This window comes from Ovis aries, chromosome 7 (genome assembly GCF_016772045.2).
Source record: "Ovis aries strain OAR_USU_Benz2616 breed Rambouillet chromosome 7, ARS-UI_Ramb_v3.0, whole genome shotgun sequence".
Lineage (NCBI taxonomy): Eukaryota > Metazoa > Chordata > Mammalia > Artiodactyla > Bovidae > Ovis > Ovis aries.
In genome coordinates, this window is record NC_056060.1 from 25483970 (window position 1) to 25505702 (window position 21733).

Consider the following 21733-nt stretch of genomic DNA (forward strand, 5'->3'; position numbering starts at 1 on the left):
CTTACTGGAATGGCTTCTTTTAGACACTCAGATTTTACTTTAATGAAAAAAAGTAAGATCCTCAGAAAGATCCCCTCTGACCATCCTTTCTAAAACACCGATCTCTTTCCCAAGCTCTCTCCAACTCACACTCTGCTATATTTCCTTTCTAACACTCATTATTATCTGATGTTTTCTTTCCTGCTTGTTTGCTTATTGTCTGTCTCCCTGAATTAGAATGTAAAATTCTAAAGGAAAGGACTTTTGTCTTGTCTGTACTGTACTGTTGACACAATACTGCCAGGCTCAGGGGAGACACCCAATAAGTTAATTGAGTTCAGTGCTAAATCTAAGTGAAAGGAAAGTGAAGTTGCTCAGTTGTGTCCGACTCTTTGCGACCCCATGGACAGAGGATTTTCCAGGCAAGAGTGCTGGAGTGGATTGCCATTTCCTTCTCCAGGGGATCTTCCTGACCCAGGAATCGAACCTGGGTCTCCCACATTGCAGGCAGACGCTTTACCATCTGATCCACCAGGGAAGCACAAGGATGTGTCAAAAAACTCAGTAATAGAAATAAATAACATCAGTATTTTTAAAAATAAAAAAGATCCCATTTTAAAAAGCCTCTAAGAACTAGCTTAGATCTTCGTATTAACTTTGTCTTACATATTGGGATGAAGGTTAAGAAGTGAGGAAAGCCTCAGATTATGTTTATAATTATGGAAAAACATCACAATTTTCAAAGTTAAAGACTTTTGGGGCAGAACTCTAACCTACTTCAAGGTGGGGCTCTAACTCCACTTAAGTGCATATCTAACCCTGTGTATTTTCTTTTTCTTTCTTTTTCCTATACACAGGCCTCTATCACTGGTTTCCTTTTGTAGTTTGTGGATTTGTGGAACATGTATTACAGATCAGTGTCTCTCTGTCTCTTGATCTTCAAAAATTTTATAATTGTCTTTCCATTTATGTCTCCATGAGCCTTTCTTTCCCCTGTTTTCTTGTTCTGTTTTGGTCATTCTAAACTTGTACTTCTTTATTTTTTCTCTCTTCTCTTTTTTATTTCTCACACTATGTCCTTGAGATGAAAACAGATTAGAACAAATACATATTTGATTATGAATTTTATTTAGTTTACAGAAATGTGTGTTTAGTGATTTAGTTTTGAAGTGACACACAAACTCAGATTTCCTTTTAAGGCAAAACAAAGAATACAACAACCAGATATAAAAAGACTAAATTAAGTTGCATTTAATTACTCTGAACTTTAATTAATTTTTTATTGCAGTAATCGTCAATGAAAAAAACCAATACCTCTCCATTCCTTGTTTCAGCCAAGGAAAGAAAAAGTGAGTAAACAACAAATACCAAGATCAGGATACATTTTTCATATCCTATTTAGGAGGTCACTCACCTTTGAGGAAGTGATACATTTTACACCACACAGTTCTTTTTCTAAGAAGTACTAGGCTTTGAAACAAAGGTCTGTCTAGGAAAGGCTATGGTTTTTCCAGTGGTCATGTATGGATGTGAGAGTTGGACTGTGAAGAAAGCTGAGTGCCGAGGAATTGATGCTTTTGAACTGTGGTGTTGGAGAAGACTCTTGAGAGTCCCTTGGACTGCAAGGAGATCCAACCAGTCCATTCTGAAGGAGATCAGCCCTGGGATTTCTTTGGAAGGAATGATGCTAAAGCTGAAACTTCAGTACTTTGGACACCTCATGTGAAGAGTTGACTCATTGGAAAAGACTCTGATGCTGGGAGGGATTGGGGGCAGGAGGAGAAGAGGATGACAGGATGAGATGGCTGGATCGCATGACTAACTCGATGGACGTGAGTCTGAGTGAACTCCGGGAGTTGTTGATGGACAGGGAGGTCTGGCCTGCTGCGATTCATGGGGTCTCAAAGAGTCAGACACGACTGAGCGACTGAACTGAACTGAATTGCCGGGAGCCAGAGTGAGGAATCCCATCTGTGACAAGGTCATGCGGCAGAGCTCTGATGTGCAAGGTCGAGTCAGATCTCAGGTTTTCCCCCTGGTATTTCCTGAGCATGTACCCCCCAACTCTCCTGACACACTCTGGAAAAAGTCATCTCAAGGCTTTCGTCTTCTGCATTTGAAAGGGTGTTTCAATCCAAAAACCCCTCTGATGGCTTTTTATTTTTTTGATTTTTTAAATTATTATTATTTTTTATTTTATTTTACTTTACAATACTGTATTGGTTTTGCCATACGTTGACATGAATCCACCACGGGTGTACATGCGTTCTCAAACATGAACCCCCTCCCACCTCCCTCCCATAACATCTCTCTGGGTCATCACCATGCACCAGCCCCAAGCATGCTGTATTCTGCATCGGACATAGACTGGCGATTCGATTCTTACATGATAGTATACATGTTACAATGCCATTCTCCCAAATCATCCCACCCTCTCCCTCTCCCTCTGAGACCAAAAGTCCGTTATACACATCTGCGTCTTTTTTGCTGTCTTGCATACAGGGTCGTCATTGCCATCTTTCTAAATTCCATATATATGTGTTAGTATACTGTATTGGTGTTTTTCTTTCTGGCTTACTTCACTCTGCATAATCAGCTCCAGTTTCATCCATCTCATCAGAACTGACTCAAATGTATTCTTTTTAACAGCTGAGTAATACTCCATTGTGTATATGTACCACAGCTTTCTTACCCATTCATCTGCTGATGGACATCTAGGTTGTTTCCATGTCCTGGCTATTATAAACAGTGCTGCGATGAACATTGGGGTACATGTGTCTCTTTCAATTCTGGTTTCCTCGGTGTTTATGCCCAGCGGTGGGATTGCTGGGTCATAAGGTAGTTCTATTTGCAATTTTTTAAGGAATCTCCACACTGTTCTCCATAGTGGCTGTACTAGTTTGCATTCCCACCAACAGTGTAGGAGGGTTCCCTTTCTCCACACCCTCTCCAGCATTTATTGCTTGCAGATTTTTGGATTGCAGACATTCTGATTGGTGTGAAGTGGTACCTCATTGTGGTTTTGATTTGCATTTCTCTAATAATGAGTGATGTTGAGCATCTTTTCATGTGTTTATTAGCCATCCATATGTCTTCTTTGGAGAAATGTCTATTTAGTTCTTTGGCCCATTTTTTGATTGGGTCGTTTATTTTTCTGGAGTTGAGCTGCAGAAGTTGCTTGTATATTTTTTAGATTAGTTGTTTGTCAGTTGCTTCATTTGCTATTATTTTCTCCCATTCAGAAGGCTGTCTTTTCACCTTACTTATAGTTTCCTTTGTTGTGCAGAAGCTTTTAATTTTAATTAGATCCCATTTGTTTATTTTTGCTTTTATTTCCAGAATTCTGGGATGTGGATCATAGAGGATCCTGCTGTGATTTATGTCAGAGAGTGCTTTGCCTATATTCTCCTCTAGGAGTTTTATAGTTTCTGGTCTTACATTTAGATCTTTAATCCATTTTGAGTGTATTTTTGTGTATGGTGTTAGAAAGTGATCTAGTTTCATTCTTTTACAAGTGGTTGACCAGTTTTCCCAGCACCACTTGTTAAAGAGATTGTCTTTACTCCATTGTATATTCTTGCTTCCTTTGTCAAAGATAAGGTGTCCATAGGTGTGTGGATTTATCTCTGGGCTTTCTGTTTTGTTCCATTGATCTATATTACTGTCTTTGTGCCAGTACCATACTGTCTTGATGACTGTGGCTTTGTAGTAGAGCCTGAAGTCAGGCAAGCTGATTCCTCCAGTTCCATTCTTCTTTCTCAAGATTGGCTATTCTAGGTTTTTTGTATTTCCATACAAATCTTGAAATTATTTGTTCTAGTTCTGTGAAAAATATGGCTGGTAGCTTGATAGGGATTGCATTGAATTTGTAAATTGCTTTGGGTAGTATACTCATTTTCACTATATTGATTCTTCTGATCCATGAACATGGTATATTTCTCCATCTATTAGTGTCCTCTTTGATTTCTTTCATCAGTGTTTTATGGTTTTCTATATATAGGTCTTTAGTTTCTTTAGGTAGATATATTCCTAAGTATTTTATTCTTTTCGTTGCAATGGTGAATGGAATTGTTTCCTTAATTTCTTTTCCTACTTTCTCATTGTTAGTGTATAGGAATGCAAGGGATTTCTGTGTGTTGATTTTATATCCTGCAACTTTACTATATTCATTGATTAGCTCTAGTAATTTTCTGGTGGAGTCCTTAGCGTTTTCTATGTAGAGGATCATGTCATCTGCAAACAGTGAAAGTTTTACTTCTTCTTTTCCAATTTGGATTCCTTTTATTTCTTTTTCTGCTCTGATTGCTGTAGCCAAAACTTCCAAAACTATGTTGAATAGTAGCGGTGAAAGTGGGCACCCTTGTCTTATTCCTGACTTTAGGGGTAAAAACCCCTCTGATGGCTTTTTAGCCTGCCTGCAGGACTCGTACAGCTGCGCATGTGATTGTTTGAGGCCTCCTGACTGCGGGAGGCACAGGAAGCTTAAAACATCCTAGGAATGTAGGGGCTTCTGAGGAGTCAAAATCATTAGAATAGGACTGATTAAAGGTTTCATTTGTTGAGCCAATACTTGCTGCCAAATTTTTATATCTTTTATTTTTAGATATAGTTGGTATATAGAAAAACAGGTAGTAGACCTGGTATTAGCAACATTAGATCTTTGAGTTAAGTACTTTCTTTGTTATAACCCACTGCATCTTTGTTCTACAGGAATGTAACTTTATTTAGTACTTTGAGGGTGATGCAGAGTAAAGAAAAACACTTCTATGGGAAGGAGTTTTCTGGTTGATAGACAATTATCCAGGAAGAGAGCCATAAAAATGTTAACAAGCCTCTTGGCCAGAAGATAATGTAAACCACCTGAGACCTTTTGTATACAGGAGGGTATGCAAAAGAAACCTTGTCTCAATGAGGGTCAGGACTGCTGCCCCTGCATAACTCTGCATATTCCATTATGTACAACTTGGGGTATATAAGCTGATTTTGAAAAATAGTTTTTGGAGTCTTGCACCGATGCTGGGCTTCCCCATGTCATTCTTTTCTTTTTCTGGCTGAATTCCCATCTGGGGCATGGAGGCTCACCATTACTACTTACTTGTCCTGGCTTCTAAGATCTGTAAGAGAGAGAGCCCAAAGCGGGGCACTCTCCGATATTCAAACGGACGCCAGTGGCCTAACGTAGATGGTGCAATTTCCTTGTCTGGAACTCTATTGGTTTTCCCCATAAACCAAGTTATTCAGCCTCTTTTCTCCACTTAATTTTCCTACTACACTATTTCTTCCTAATCTAGTCTTACATTAATCAATAAATAAGTCTTTCCTCACCAACGCTGTCCCCACTTCGAATTCCCTGGATCCACCGGGGCTGGACCCCGGCACTGAATGAGCATTGTTTATATTCTGTCTGCTATGTCTACATCACCAGGAGCCGGCAACATGCTGAATCTTACATACTCATTACTGACTTGACCACATTATTTGCTGTTAGGGCCAGAATGATGGTGAAGATAGAGGAATGAGTAATGCATATGCCTTGGAGGGCAAAATCTAAGGGAGTGACAAAAATTTAGTGATAAACAATATTCTAATCAAATTTTTGAAGTGGGGTTGATTGACAATATTTTATTAGTTTCAAGTGTATAGCATACTGATTCAGATACACACCATTAAAAGTTATTTCAAAATAATAGCTATAATTCCCTGGGCTATACCATATATCCTGTTGCCGATCTATTTGATACATATGAGTTTGTATCTTCTAATCCCATACCCCTAATTTGCCCTGTCACTGTGATAACCACTAGTTTGTGTTCTATATTTGTGAGTCTGTTTCAGTTTAGCATAAACATTCATTAGTATTTAACATTCTACATATAAATGATATGATACAGTATTTGTCTGACATTTCACCAAGCATAATATTCTCTAGGTCTACTTGATATTGTAAAAAAACAAAATTAATTTTACAAAACTATGATAAACAAAATAAACACTAAATTTAAATAAATGCTGGGTTAGTAATAGTGCCATTTTGAGCCATATTGGAAACTGAGATAAAAGGAAACATTTGTAATGTTGGTGTCTTTATTTTGAAAAATTGATATTCTTGTTCATAATTTTTACATTAACTCTGACTTTTAAACATTGCATTAAAACTCTATTTACCTTGATTACTAGGGATTTTGGTATCAGGGTAAATTTTGCACCTGAGGCAATAATTCACATGTCTCATCCTCAACCTGATTCTGCTTGCTTCTTTGGTATATATATCAACAATCTCTCATCATTTATTTACATTTTTTTCTCTTTTTGATTTTATTATAAGATGTAAATAAACTTTTCTTAACTTTCTATTTACTTTTGATCTAGTAGACTTCCAAACAATGTTGTACTATTTCAGTCACTGATAGGATTTTGGTGTCAGAATTCAGGATTAACCCCCTAGGGCAGTAGATGACATATTCTAAAATATTTGCCCTTTACAAAGCTCTCGTATTTTCCTTGCCAAATTTAGTTGACAACCTAATCACTCCCTTTGGAAATAGTCAGCAGGGTTGTGGCAGCCTCAAATCTCCAAAGCACTTTCTTCATTGCATCATAAGGAGAGGAGATTTCAAAATCTAATGTTCTCTATGTGATGACAAATATGTATGAACAATGACAAAGATGGTCAGTTAATGTTTTATGGGAATGGGGAGGAAGGCAACATTATGAGAGTTGTGTAAAACCTGGAGATTCAGATTTCTGAAGTTTGGGAGCTACTCATATTTTTGAGAAACAAGAAGGAGAGGACAATAGAAAAATACTGTAACTATTCTACTGGTTCATTGGCTGCCTTGGAATGCAATGGACTAAAGGTCAGAGTTTGAGCAAGAATAGTCAGAGGCTTAGGTCTAGATTCATGACTATGGCATTTTCTGCCCTCTCCTCAATAGATTTCCATTTATTTTTGATAACTAGAATTACTTTAATGGTGGACAAAGACTTTCATTCTATTTCCATAATTATGTGAAATGATCAGCAGCTTTCAGAGCTGACATCTCATTTAAAACCAAGAAGCATGTAAATGACTGATATATTTTCTTTTCTTTTTACAGTACAGATGAAGAAGATGCAAAGAGGGTAGGCCAAGGTTTCCAGAGAAAAGCTTCACAGATTTTATGTTTTGCAGAACATTAGCCCAGATCTTATTTTCCATACTCAACATATTTGAGAGCTTCTTGTGTTGCTTGTGATTCTGCTATTTATCAAAACAGGGCTTTTGATGGTTAGATAGAAAGTTGTGAAACAGAGAATAGTTTCCTGTAAAAACAGAAATTTTATAAGAAGTCTTTTTTGCCTCCACAGTTTCTTATCTCTATTTATCACCCAGATTTGTGCAGCTATCACCCAGAGTTCATTGTAAAGACATTTACAGAGGCTCTAGTGGCAATGTGTCCATTCATTAGAGGTACTATTTAATGTCTAAATATTTTCCAGGTTTTTACTCTTCTTTAAACTTACTGAAATGAGCTATTACTACCATCATCAGCTCAATTTGATCCTGATATAGCCCTTGTCAGAAAAAATAAACATATTATTCTATTTCTTGAATGAAAATTCAGATTTCTGAAATCTAAGTGACTTGTCTAGGGTCAGGAGTTAGTGAATTGCTGAGCTGAGTCATCATAATCAGATAAAATGATTCCAAATCAAATTCAAATGCATGTAAGAATTAAAGATTTTAAAATTAAAAAAAAAAAAAACAAAAAAAAAACAAATCAAATTCAGTGAAGACATTGTCTAGAAAGTTACCATTTGAAGGATATTTATAAGTAATTTAAATAATCAATCTGTTCTATTGATGAGGGAATTCCTTTTTGAAGGTGCATTCATTTGTTTGATGGTTTATATATTCATTATTAGCATAAATATCAATTAAACATTTGATCATGTCACCTAAGTGACATTTTTCAGAATATGTGAACTTGTTAATATATGTTTAAATAATTTACAAGCATCAATTAATATGACAGATGTTGTACTCAAAGTTTTGGAAATATTGTTAAATATATTCATTTCATTAGAGAGATAGTAATGAGATTTATTTTTCTTAAGAAAGATAATCAACTCATTTTATCAGGTTCATTTATATGCAGAAAAAAATATGAGGAAATGGATAGTAACTAATGAGTGGTTCAGGTTTTGTAAATTGAAGAGAAATTTCTTCATTCAAGAGGAAATGGTTAGTTCAGTTCAGTTACTCAGTCATGTCCGACTCTTTGTGACCCCCATGGACTGCAGCATTCCAGGCTTCCCTGTTCATCACCAACTCCTGGAGTTTACTCAAACTCATGTCCATTGAGTCCGTGATGCCATCCAACCTTCTCATCCTCTGTTGCCCCTTTTCCTCCTGCCTCCAATCTTTCCCAGTATCAGGGTCTTTTCAAATGAGTCAGTTCTTCACATCAGGTGGTCAAAGTACTGGAGTTTCAGCTTCAGCATCAGTCCTTCCAATGAATATTCAGGACTGATTTCCTTTATGATGGACTGGTTGGATCTCCTTGCAGTCCAAGGGACTCTTAAGAGTCTTCTTCAACACCACAGTTTAAAAGCATCAATTCTTCAGTGCTCAGCTTTCTTTATAGTCCAACTCTCACATCCATACATGACTACTGGAAAACTATAGCCTTGACTAGACAGACCTTTGTTGGCAAAATAATGTCTCTGCTTTTTAATATGTTGTCTAAATTGGTCATAACTTTTCTTTCAAAGAGTAAGAGTCTTTTAATTTCATGGCTGGAGTCACCATCTGCAGTGATTTTGGAGCCCCCCAAAATAGTCTGATACTGTTTCCACTGTTTCCCCATCTCTTTCCCATGAAGTGAGGGGACCGGGTGCCATGATCTTAGTTTTCTGAATGTTGAGCTTTAAGCCAATATTTTCACTCTCTTCTTTCACTTTCATCAAGAGGCTTTTTAGTTCTTCACTTTCTGCCATAAGTGTGGTGTCATCTGCATATCTGAGATTATTGATATTTCTCCCTGCAATCTGGGAAAATGGTTAGTACTCCATACTGAATTATTCTTTTGTAGACCAAATGTTTAGAATGGAAGATGATGGAAAGCATACACATTGCTCATTCTTGCTTGAAAGGAAACAACAGTGATGCTCTTTAGAATAAAATAGCAAGATAGGCATGACATATAATGGAGTAACAATGAACATGAGAAGTGGAGAGAGTGAAAACATTTCAGGGTGAAAGGATCTGAATAAAAGAATGGGAGAAAGAAGAGAAAATGATAAAGAGTTAGATTTAAAGAAAGCAAAATAACAAGGGAAAGAAAATTAGTAGCAAATGAGAGACAATAAATTAACAGGGGAGAAACAAACTGCAAATGAGCTCTTAAAATAAATTAGGAAATGAAAGGCTTCTTGATGAATAAAAGAGAAAAGAGAGAAAATGAGAAAGGGAGCATGAAGAAATGTTCAGAGATGGGGAACGTCTAGCTCCAGGAGCTGGTCTGACCACAGTTTGCCCTCCAGGCAGGCACAGCGTTGCCTGATGATGTTTGTGTCTCTGCCCAAGGAGTGAAGGAGGCTGTCTCCCTAGCCTTCCTATTCCTCTACTGTATCATGACTGCCAGAGTCAGATGCATCTCTTAATCAGCTGAAGGTCTAAAGAAAATTAGGGATATAGTGGTGAGAATTTCGATTTCTCTTTCAGACTCTTCCTTTTTTATTTTTTTAAATACTTTTTTTTTTTCAAGATTCTTGTGCTCTTTTTTTGAAATGATTTTATTCATTTATTTATTTGTGGCTGTGTTAAGTCTTCGTTGCTATGTGGGCTTGTCTCTAGCTGCAGCAAGCAGGGTCTACTCTGCTTGAGTTGAGCGAGGTGCATGGGCTTCTCACTGTGGTGACTTCTCTTGTTGTGGAGTATAGGCTCTAGGGTATTTGGGCTTCAGTAGTTGTGGCGTGTAGGCACAATAGTTGTGGTACTTAGGCTCTAGAGCACAGGCTCAGTAGTTGCGGTACATGGGCTTAGATGCACAGCAGCATGTTGGGCCAGAGCTCAAACTCATGTCTCCTGCATTGGTAGACAGATTCTTTACCACTGAGCCACCAGGGACATGCTCAGCCTGACAACAGTTTCCCACTAATGTGTCTAACATATAATTTTTGATGCTGATGATTGTCATAATTTGTAATTTTTTTTGGAAATGTATTTTATTTTACTTAGAGAAATGTTCACCTGATACATAGTCTCTGAATTGGAAAATACATAGGTAAGAACAGGATATGGGAAGAGAATGGATCAAGTATGTCAGGTAGCATGGAATCCTTCTGTTGGAAAAGAGTGAAAAAGCAGAGATGGCAAGACATAGGCAGAGTGGAAGAGCTTATAACTCTCAATTATAAAAACGTTCAGAAGTCTTCTGACGTCTTAGGGATATCATCAAACGCTGACACGTCATGAAATGACACATCACTCACATCAACTCTGGCTGAGCTTGTGGGATGCAGTGAACCTAAGAGGAAACAGAGGGAACTCTTCACCTACATTCCCGGGTTTCTTGGGTGTATTTTTATAGACAGGTGATGGAATGAATACTGAGATAACTGTCTGTGGAAGTAGAGACAAGTTAAGAAGTAAGTAGACAGGCTAATTGGAGGCCCTACAGAATATTTTTTTATTACAATTTTGTGTAAGTCTCACTTTGCCTCTGAGTGTGTGTGTGTGCATGCATGCAACATGCAGGGTTTCTATACATACATATGCTGACATTTTAAAGGAAGATTTTCAAAAATTCCATCTGTGGATGGTAGTACCTGTATATTAGTCATTCCACTCAGTTCTTGGGAGATGTAAAGCTTGTATTTTTAATATTTCTTAAAATATGTACCATAACAAAGCACTGTATATAGTTTTGTTTTTTGTTTTTTTCCTTTGTATTACATTCCTCTTTTTTTTCACTCATACTTCTCTCTTCGTGTCTTTCTTTCCTAGTGACTAAGTCACTAGCATTTTGTCAAGGTTTTTGTGTCTCTTTGTACACGTTCCAAAAAATTACTTAAGGCATATTGTTTATAATGAACGTGGTGAAATTGCCAGGTATTTTTACCTAGAGAACAATCCAAGTCTAGATGTAAGAAACTGTAATAACAATAAACTCTGCTTCATTATGTACTACAGACAGAGACAATGGAGAAAGAGAACAGTACTGTGGTAACTGAATTCATCCTTGCTGGTCTGACCCAGTCTCAAAATATTCAGCTCCTGGTCTTTGTCCTGATTTTAATTTTCTACATCATCATCCTCCCTGGAAATTTCCTCATCATCCTCACCATCAGGTCAGACCCCAGCCTCACGGCCCCCCTCTACTTCTTCCTGGGCAACCTGGCCTTCCTGGATGCATCCTACTCCTTCATTGTGGCTCCCAGGATGCTGGTGGACTTCCTCTCTGACAAGAAGGTGATCTCCTATAGAGGCTGCATCACTCAGCTCTTCTTCTTGCATTTCCTTGGAGGAGGAGAGATGCTGCTCCTAATTGTGATGGCCTTTGACCGCTACATTGCCATCTGTCGTCCTTTACACTATTCGACTGTCATGAACCCTAGAGCCTGCTATGCCTTGCTGTTGGCTCAGTGGCTTGGAGGCTTTGTTCATTCCATTGTCCAAGTGGCCCTCATCCTCCGCTTGCCCTTCTGTGGTCCAAACCGACTGGATAACTTCTTCTGTGATGTGCCTCAGGTCATCAAGCTGGCCTGCACGGACACCTTTGTGGTGGAGCTCCTGATGGTCTTCAACAGTGGCCTGCTCACCCTGCTGTGCTTTCTGGGCCTTCTGGCCTCCTATGCAGTCATCCTCTGCCGTGTAAGTGGGTCTGCTTCTGAAGGGAAGAGCAAGGCGCTGTCCACATGCACCACTCATGTCATTATTATACTCCTCATGTTTGGGCCTGCCATCTTTATCTACACTCGTCCCTTCACAGCCTTATCAGCAGACAAGGTGGTTTCCTTTTTCCACACAGTGATCTTTCCTTTGATGAATCCTGTGATTTATACCCTTCGCAACCAGGAAGTAAAAGCTTCCATGAGGAAGATATTGAGTCAACATATGGTTTGTTGAATGGACTTTATAATAAGGAGTCTTGAAGTGGAAATTCTGGCTGAAAATCATTCACTTGTTTAAAAAATATTGCTTTTCATTGAGTGCCTCCCATTGCCAAGTACCATTGTGGTCAGTGTGGGAAAGTTATAATAACAAGAAAACAAACATGCTATGTTATTCAGGAACATAAAGGAAACACCGGCCTGGTTGGAGTAAGGAATAAGTGTGAGAGATTTAGTTCTTAAGTTATTTATGGCAATAGTGTCATATAAACGATGCTTTTTACACCAAAATGAAAAGTTTTATTCTATTCTATTTGAAGTAAGAATTCATCTTAATATTTTAAGCAGGTGAATGATTCATTCGCAATTGTTCTTTTATGATTTAGGACAACATTATCAAGATTCTGGGCAAAGACCAGTAAAGACAATGAATCTTCGCAAGTCATATGTTATGTTACAGTCTTATTTTGAACAATTTAAGAAGCCTGAAATTCTTGAAATACATATATTTTCCTCCTTCACCCAAATCTGGTAGCAGGATAAGAAAAGAAAATGATTGGTCTTATGGAAAAAAAAATGTCATGCAATTATTTCACTTGATTGTTTTCAGAGCTTCCTGATTATGATTAATGGAAAAAAATCGAAAAGAAAAACAGCTACATTTGGCATGTTAACAAATATATGTGTGGCCAAAAGGCAAAGAGTGATGAAAATCTGCCCACTCCATGTGGATATGTGAATTCGTTTCTGCATAATTATAGAGGTTTTCTCCTTAACTGAGGATGGTATAAAGGACCATCCATGTCTAAAATTAAAGTAAAAAAGCTGTTAAGGAAATTTATATGAATGAGAAATTAATTCACTAAACATAATTCACAAATTAATAGGTGAATATGAAAGAGAGGCCTGGTGTGCTGCAGTCCATGGGGTTGCAGAGCTGGACACAACTTGGAGACTGAACAACAACAAAAGTGAAATAGATGAAGAAAGTATGGACAACTGAAATGAATCTTCAGTTAATAGGGAGAAATGGAAAGGGTTATAAACATAAAAATAATTTTATTCTCAAAAGCAAACCATGAGAATAAAGACCACTGGTTCTGGCTAGCTTGTAGAAGAATGTTGTTCATATATTATCAACAATAAGAAAAGTAGAAAATAGAAAATTACCAGTCCAGGTTCGATGCATGATACAGGATGCTCGGGGCTGGTACACTGGGATGACCCAGAGGGATGGTATGAGGAGGGGGTGGGAGGGGGGTTCAGCATGGGGAACACATGTACACCTGTGGTGGATTCATGTCAATGTATGGCAAAACCAATACGATATTGTAAAGTAATTAGCCTTCAATTAAAATAAATAACTTTATATTAAAAATCAGTAGAAAATAATAATTACACTTTTCTATGAGGCCATCAGAAAGTGGATGAAGCAAAGGCGCCTTTGTATTGAGCTCCAGAGAAAGGCAGAGCCTATGTAGAAGAGCAGAGAGCTATGGTAGCTCCATTACTGCAGGCAAGTACCTAGTATGGATATGGGGATATGGTGGTGTGATCCTGACATGGACTGAGATATTTTGTAAAGGTGAGAGGAAAAATAAGGAGACCCTTTTATGACATGTGGGTTGTGGACAGATTAGCATCTGAGAAAGCTCCAAACACGAAAATAGATAGCTCACTCATGAATTTCTCCCCCACTATCACTGAAACCTATACCAATAATTTGCTCAGAGAAGGAGAAATGGAGGAAGAAATGAAAATCGGTGCTTACTGCTGGCTTCACTGATAGCTCAGTGGTAAAGAATCTGCCTACAATGCTGGAGATCTGGGTTCGATCCCTGGGTTGGGAAGATCCCCTTGAGAAGGGAAAGGCTACCCAATCCAGTATTCTGGCTTGGAGAATTCCATGGACTGTAAAGTCAGTGGGGTCATAGAGTCAGACACGACTGAGGGACTTTCACTTCACATTGGCTGATGCATATTCTCAGCCATCATCATAGTACTTGATGTTGATACCTACAGAATTGTCATAAGAACAATAAAACTATAAGAATTATGGCTCAAAATCATTTCAGTTCTGACAAAATGGAAGATATAGTTTCTTTGGTAGCAGTGGCAAGATACTGAAGGTAAAACTACTCTTGGCTAAACTCCATATAATTAAAGATGATTTCAAGCTCCAGCTCAATTACCCTTTAAAAGAATCTGAAAGATTAGATCCTCATTCTACCTGTTACATAGAAGAAAAGGATGTAACTCTCTAAAACACTAGGCAAAGTATAGTTAGATATTATTATTTATCTTCTCTCTCTATTTTTTATATTGAAGAAGAGTTCAATTGCAATGTTATATTGGTTTCAGGTATACAGCATAGTGATTCATTGTCTTTATAGATTTGTTGTGCAGTCACTAAGCTGTGTCTGACTCTTCACGACCCCATGAACTGCAGCACACTAGACTTCCCTGTCCTTCACTATCTCCTCGTGTTTGCTCAAACTCGTGTCCATTGAGTCAGTGATGCCATCCAGCTGATTCTTCCTCTGTTGCCCCCTTCTCTTCCTGCCTTCAATCTTTCCCAGCATCATGTTATTTTCCAATGAATTGGTTCTTTGTATCACGTGGCAAATTATTGGAGCTCCAACTTCACCATCAGTCCTTCTATTGAATATTCAGTTGATTTCCTTTATAGATTATACTCCATTAAAAGTTATTATAATGCAATGGCTATAATTCCTTGTGCTGTATAATATATTCTTATTACATATCTATTTTATACATAATAGTTTGTATCTCTTAACCCATACCACTAATGTGCCTTTTCTCTTTCCTCTTGTCTTTGGTGAGCACTGGTTTATATTCTATATCTTGAGTCTATCTCTGTTTGGCATATACATTCATTTGTAATACTTTTTTACATTCCACATAAAAGTGATATGATGCAATATTTGTCTTTCTTTGTCTGAATTATTAAGAATAATACTTTTGGGTTTAATCAATATTTTAAAAATAAAAAATAATTTAAAAGCCATGATAAAATAAATATTAAATTTAGATAAAGTCTGAATTAGTAATAGCATCATTTTGGGCCATAATGGAACCTGAGGCAAAAGGGAAAATCTGTAATGTTGATGTCTTTATTGTGAAAAAGTGATATCCTGTTCATAACTTTTCCACTATGACTTTTAAATATTGTATTAAAATAGCATTCATCTTGATTACTAAGGCATAAATTTTGTGCCAGAGACAATACCTCACCTGCCTCATCCTCATCTTGACTCTTACTTGCCTCCTCAGTATATATAGCAACAATGTCTCATCATTTATTTATACTTTTTCTCTTTTTGATTTTATTTTAAGATGTAAATAAACTTTTCTTAACTTTCTATTTACTTTTGACCTAACTAATAGGCTTCCAACAGAGTTGTATTATCTCAAGTCACTGATAGGATTTTGGTGTTAGAATTCAGGATTAACCTCCTGGGACATTAGATGACATATTCTAAAATATTTGCCCTTTACAAAGCTTTGGTATTTTCTTTGCCAAATTCAGTTGACATAATAACTCGCTTTGGAAATAGTCAGCAGGGTTGTGGCAGCCTCAAATCTCCAAAGCACTTTCTCCATTTTATCATAAAGAGTTCAAGGAGATTTCAAATTCTAATTCTCTGCAGCTGCTGCTGCTGCTAAGTCGCTCCAGTCGTGTCCGACTCTGCGACCCCATGCAAATATTTATGAACAATGACAAGAATGGTCAGTTAATGTTTATGGAATGTGGAGATTGGCAACACTGTGAGAGCAACATAAAACTTGGACTTTCAAATTTCTGGAGTTTGGGAGCTACTCATGTTTATGAGAAATGAGAAGAGGACAAAAGAAAAAATACTGTAACTATTCTACTGGTTCATCAGCTGCCTTGGAATGAAATGGAGTAGAGGTCAGAGTTTGAGCAGGAATAGTCAGAGCCTTAGGTCTGAATTCATGAGTGTGGCATTTTCTACCCTCTCCCCAATAGACTTCCATCTCTTCTTGGATGCTTAGAAATACTTTAATGGTGGACACTTTTCTTCGATTACCATAATTGAGATGATCAATAGCTTTCAGAGAGTTGACATGTTGTTTAAAACCAAGGAGCATATTTAAAATTGATAACAAACAAGATCCTGTGGTATGATGAAGGGAACTCTGTTCAATGTTATGTGGTAGGCTGGATGGGAGGGCAGTTTGAGGGTAAATGGATATATGTATGTATATAACTATGGCTGAGTTGCCTTACTGTTCACCCGAAACTATCACAATATTGTCAATCAGCTATATGCAAATATAAAATAAAACATTTTAAAAAGGAAAAAAAAAGCCCAATGAGCATGCAAATTACTGATATATTTTCTTTTCTTTTTAAACTTAGATGAAAGATAGAGGTGAAAAGGCTAAGCCTCCAGAGAAATAATTCAAAGATTTTATGAGTTTCCAGAACATTAGCCCAGATCTCTTATTTTCCATACTCAACATATTTAATAGTTTCAACTGTTCCCTATTCTATTATTTATCAACATAGGACTTTGATGGTTAGATAGGAAGCTGTGAAACTGAGAAAAATCTTGATATACAAACAGCTGACTGCATTGGGAACTTTACATGAAAGCTATTTAATCTTTCGTTGTTTCCCTGAATGAGACATTTGGATTTGTGTAACCACCATCACCCAGGGTTCATCCTAAAGACACTGACAAAGGCTCTAGTGCAATATGACCTTTCATTAGACACATTTACATAATAAATTGTATTTATTTTAATAAAATATTTGAAGGGCTAGTTTTGATTTGAACTTACTTGAATGAGTTATTATTACCATCACCACCTCAATTTTGATCCTCATATCACCATTGTCTATTAGATATTTTATTAATGAATGAATTTCCTGACTGAAGACCCGTACACTCATTTAGTGCTTTGTATATTCATCATCAGCATCAGTATCAATTACATATTTGGTGATGTTTTTAACCTAATTCACATTTTTTGGTAATATGTAAAAAGTTAATTTGCATTTAATTTATAAGCTTTAACCAATATGCTTACAGACATAGCAGTCAAAATTTTGGACACTTTATTAAATATATTCATTCCACTGGAATGACAGCAATGAGATTTCCTTTTGAAAGGAGAGAGAAAGAGAAAGAGACAATAAGGAAGGAAACATGGAGAAACGTTTCAAAGAGATGGGGAAGTAAGCTCCTTGGGTCTCCATACGCCTGGCTCCAGGAGCTGGTCTGATCACAGTTTGCCCTCCAGGCAGGCCCAGCCTTGCCTGATGACGTTTGTGTCTCTGCCCTAAGAGTGAGGGAGGCTGTCCCCTTGGCCTTCCTGTTCTCTGCTGTATCATCACTGCCACATTTCTTAATTAGCTGAAGCGCCAAGGAGATTAGGGATATAGTGGTAAGAATTTAGATTTCTTTCAGCCTTTTCTGACAACACTTTCCCCACTAATCTGGATAACATAGACTATTTGATTCTGAAAATGGCCATATTTTGTAGGATATTTTTCACAATTGTATTTTATCTTACCTAGAAAAATGTTCATCTGATACATAGTCTCTGGTTCTATGTCAGCCACAATTTCAGAAAAATAGATCCTATATATATATATATATATGAAAAGAGGACAAAGAAAGAAAATGGATGAAATATGTCAGGTACTGTGGAATCCTGTCTGCTGGGTAACAGAGAAAAAGGTAAGATGAATGATAGGAAATAGGCAGAGTGGAAGAGCCTATAACCCTCAATCAAAAAAACCTTCAGAAATCCTCTGATGTCTTAAAGATATCATCAAACACAGACACATCACAAAATGACCAATTCTGAGTGAGTTTGTGGGACGCACAAACCTAAGAATAAGTAGAAGAGGCTCTTCACTTTTATTCCTGGTTTTCCTGGGTGTGTTTTTATAGGCAAATGATGGAATGAATGTTGAGATAAGTGTTTGTCTAAGGCAGAGAAAAGTTAAGAAGCAAGCTCAGAAGTTACCAAATATTTTTATTACAATTTTGAGAGTCTGCAAAATACTTGGTGTTATAATTCTATGTGGGTCCCATTTTGCCACTGTGTGTGCACGTGTGTGCGTGTGTGCATGTGTATGCGGTGTTTGTATACATATATGTGCTGATACTTTAAAAAATAAAATAAGACTTTAATAAATTCCATCTGTAGTCATAACACCTGTATATTAGCCATTATATTCAGCTCTAGAGAGACTTGAAACAGATATTTTTAATGTTCCTAAAGTATGTACAATGCACTGTATAGACTTACTGTTTTTTTCACTGTTCTTTTTTTTTTTTCACTCACACCTATCTTTCTATTCTAAGTACTGAGTCACTAGCTTTGTCTTTCAAGGTTTTTATCCTCCTCTTTATATCCAATATTTCAAAGAAATTAAGACAATTGTGCTTGTTAAATAGTATGCAGAATATTAATATATACTACATTGTATTTTTCTGTAGATTAGCAATTTTTATATTTAAAAACATTTCATATCAACCACAAAATTTTTTGAGCATGTGCCTTAAATATGTGTATATATTTATAAAGTTCATATACCATTACATTAATATATAATACATATTAAATGTAGGATTTTGAAAAGATAAAATTACAAGCCAGTGATATGTGCATATATATGCATAATTATGTACATGTAATATATATTTACACTATTTTATTATCACTCTTCATTGGATCATCATATTGACCTTTCTGGAATGAGCCTACACCACTAAACAGACTGAGTATTAAAACTGGATTCCCCTCTCCTGCAGTGACTAGTGTTCTTTTAATTATACAGTGTTAAGCCTCTAAGCTTCTTTTTAGTTATTCAAATATACCAAAAAGAGCATTCATTGATTAAATCTGTGCTAATAATTTATATATTTCAACTGAATAGTACATACTCACATTCTTCTACTAACAGTAATAAAGAAAACTATTCTCTCTCACTTAAGTGCTGCTACAATAGTAGCTTTAGTTCTTGTCTTGGAAAGGAATGGATTAGACTATAGGATCTTATTGTTCTTTACCTCTTTTGTATGCTATGATTTTTTGTAAGATAACAAATTTAAAAAATGTATCCTGGAAAATTTGTATTGTGACCTGTTGTTTGTTGACAGGCTCTCCCTTGGGCATCGTGCTGGTATCAGAGAAAGAAGGAGATTGGGAGAATGTAGTAAAGAATTGGGAGCTTCCCAGGTGGCTTAGTAGTAAAGAATCTGCCTGCCAAAAAGGAGATGTGGGTTTGATCCCTAGGTTGGGAAGATCCCCTGGAGAAGGAAATGGCAGACTACAATCCATAGGGTTGCAAAAGAGACATGGCTTTGCGAAGAACAACAATAAGGAATTGAGACTGAGAGAGTGTAATGAAGTTGTGTACTTCAAGGCAGGAGTGGCTACATAAGCAATGCTTCACCAGGGATACAGCTGGAACCTACCTCTAAATGATGGGGAAAGTAGAGTTATTGTTGGAAACTGGTGACCAGCTTGGAGTCAGAGCAATACAAGGACACCAAGTCAGAGGAGGACAATAAGAGAAAACAGAGAGCAAGGCAGAGAGTTAGCAGGCAGAAAATGGGAATTCCACAAAAGTTTGTGTTGGTGGATGAGGAGAAAAGTGTGAAATTCCAAGCAAGCTGCTAAGTCTCAAGCACAGTACAACCACCAAAATGCAAAGATCTTGATATTTGGAGTTACATTGTATCTCAATCAGGAAATTTTTCCTATGGCTCAAGAAGGCAGGAATCCCAAGAAGGTACAGGACAGTAGATTCTGAGAGTGGACCACAATGCTGTAGGAGCACATGGCTGAATGGGAATAAGACTGTAGCTTTGAGAAAGGTGATTTGTCTGTTTTAAATCTAGAGGGAAACGTTCAGTGTTTTCCCAGGATATTGGAAAGGGTTGAAACATTGTTTATAACTGAAGTGGTGAATATGTCAGATATTCGTGGGGAGACAACAACGTGGGTCTAGATGTGAGAAATTATAATAACAATAAACTCTGCTTCTTTCTGTACTGCAGGCAGAGAGGATGAAGAATGAGAACAGTACTGAGGTGACAGAATTCATCCTTGCTGGTCTGACCCAGTCTCAAAATATTCAGCTCCTGGTGTTTGCCCTAGTCTTAATTTTCTACCTCATCATCCTCCCTGGAAATTTCCTCATCATCCTCACTATCAGATCAGACCCTGGTCTCACAGCCCCCCTCTACTTCTTCCTGGGCAACCTGGCCTTCCTGGATGCATCTTACTCCTTCATTGTGGCTCCCAGGATGCTGGTGGACTTCCTCTCTGACAAGAAGGTGATCTCCTATAGAGGCTGCATCACTCAGCTCTTCTTCTTGCACTTCCTTGGAGGAGGGGAGGGATTACTCCTTGTCGTGATGGCCTTTGACCGCTACATTGCCATCTGTCGTCCTTTACACTATTCGACTGTCATGAACCCTAGAACCTGCTATGCCTTGCTGTTGGCTCTGTGGCTTGGAGGCTTTGTTCATTCCATTATCCAAGTGGCCCTCATCCTCCGCTTGCCCTTCTGTGGTCCAAACCGACTGGACAACTTCTTCTGTGATGTGCCTCAGGTCATCAAGCTGGCTTGCATGGACACCTTCATGGTGGAGCTCCTGATGGTCTTCAACAGTGGTCTGATGACCCTGCTGTGCTTTCTGGGCCTTCTGGCCTCCTATGCAGTCATCCTCTGCCGTGTACATGGTTCCTCCTCTGAGGGGAAGAGCAAGGCCGTGTCCACATGCACCACCCACATCATCGTTATATTTCTCATGTTTGGGCCTGGCATCTTTATCTACACCCGCCCCTTCAGAGCCTTCCCAGCTGACAAGGTGGTTTCTCTCTTCCACACAGTGATCTTTCCTCTGTTAAACCCTGTGATTTATACTCTTCGCAACCAGGAAGTAAAAGCATCTGTGAAAAGGCTGTTTAGTCAGCGCTTAGCCTGTTAAAAAGTAGGAGAAATGTATATGAAAATAATGACTGGAGAATTTCATATGAAATGAAGGTATTCATTATCAAACACTACTTTTATTGATCACCTCCCATTTGTGGAGACTGTACTAGGCCCTGGGAGAAAGAGCTACTACTGAGGCTGGTAAAGTCACTGTTCTCTGAAGTTACAATCTAGTAGGAATAGACAGCCAATAATGTAGAAAATAAACAGTATAGTTTCAAGAAGATATATATCCCTGAAGGTACTACAAACAAAAGCAAAATATTCGATAGCAAGTGTGAGATGGGGGCAGTGAATTTACTTTTAGTCTTGAAGTAAGTCCTTTAAAGGAGGTGATGTTTTGGGTGATATCTGGATAAACTGAATATGCCAACTGTGCAAACATGGGCAGGCAGAGCCTTCCAGGCAGATGGAACAGGTATGGCAAAAATCTAAAGATAGTAATGAACTTGGTATATTTGATGATCACAGCAAAGATCAAATTGACTGGGATATAATAAGTGACTGTATAAATGGTTAGCATTCATGTTGGAGATACTGACAATGTCCAACACATAGACAGAGTCTATGAAATGAATATAAAGAGCTTCGTTTTAAAATAATTATAATAAGAATCCATTCTAAACAGCAGAGTAATTTCTCTAGTATGGC

At 37.6% G+C, this 21733-nt stretch overlaps 2 protein-coding genes across 2 annotated transcripts; both read left to right on the forward strand.

Annotated features, from left to right (window-relative positions):
• Window positions 1-11152: 11152 nt before the first annotated feature.
• LOC101117508 (olfactory receptor 4N5-like) lies at window positions 11153-12091 on the forward strand. The gene has a single exon (XM_004010397.3). The coding sequence runs from the start codon at window positions 11165-11167 to the stop codon at window positions 12089-12091; it is 927 nt and encodes a 308-aa protein (XP_004010446.3). The 5' UTR covers window positions 11153-11164.
• An 8047-nt stretch (window positions 12092-20138) lies between these two features.
• Window positions 20139-21077, forward strand: LOC101123637 (olfactory receptor 4N2). The gene has a single exon (XM_004010944.5). It carries the CDS (start codon window positions 20151-20153, stop codon window positions 21075-21077), a length of 927 nt encoding a protein of 308 aa, XP_004010993.2. The 5' UTR covers window positions 20139-20150.
• Window positions 21078-21733: the final 656 nt, after the last annotated feature.

Bases quoted from the DNA above. Each gene is read 5' to 3' on its own strand.
- LOC101117508 (XM_004010397.3), top strand. From the start codon at position 11,165: ATGGAGAAAGAGAACAGTACTGTGGTAACTGAATTCATCCTTGCTGGT.
- LOC101123637 (XM_004010944.5), top strand. From the start codon at position 20,151: ATGAAGAATGAGAACAGTACTGAGGTGACAGAATTCATCCTTGCTGGT.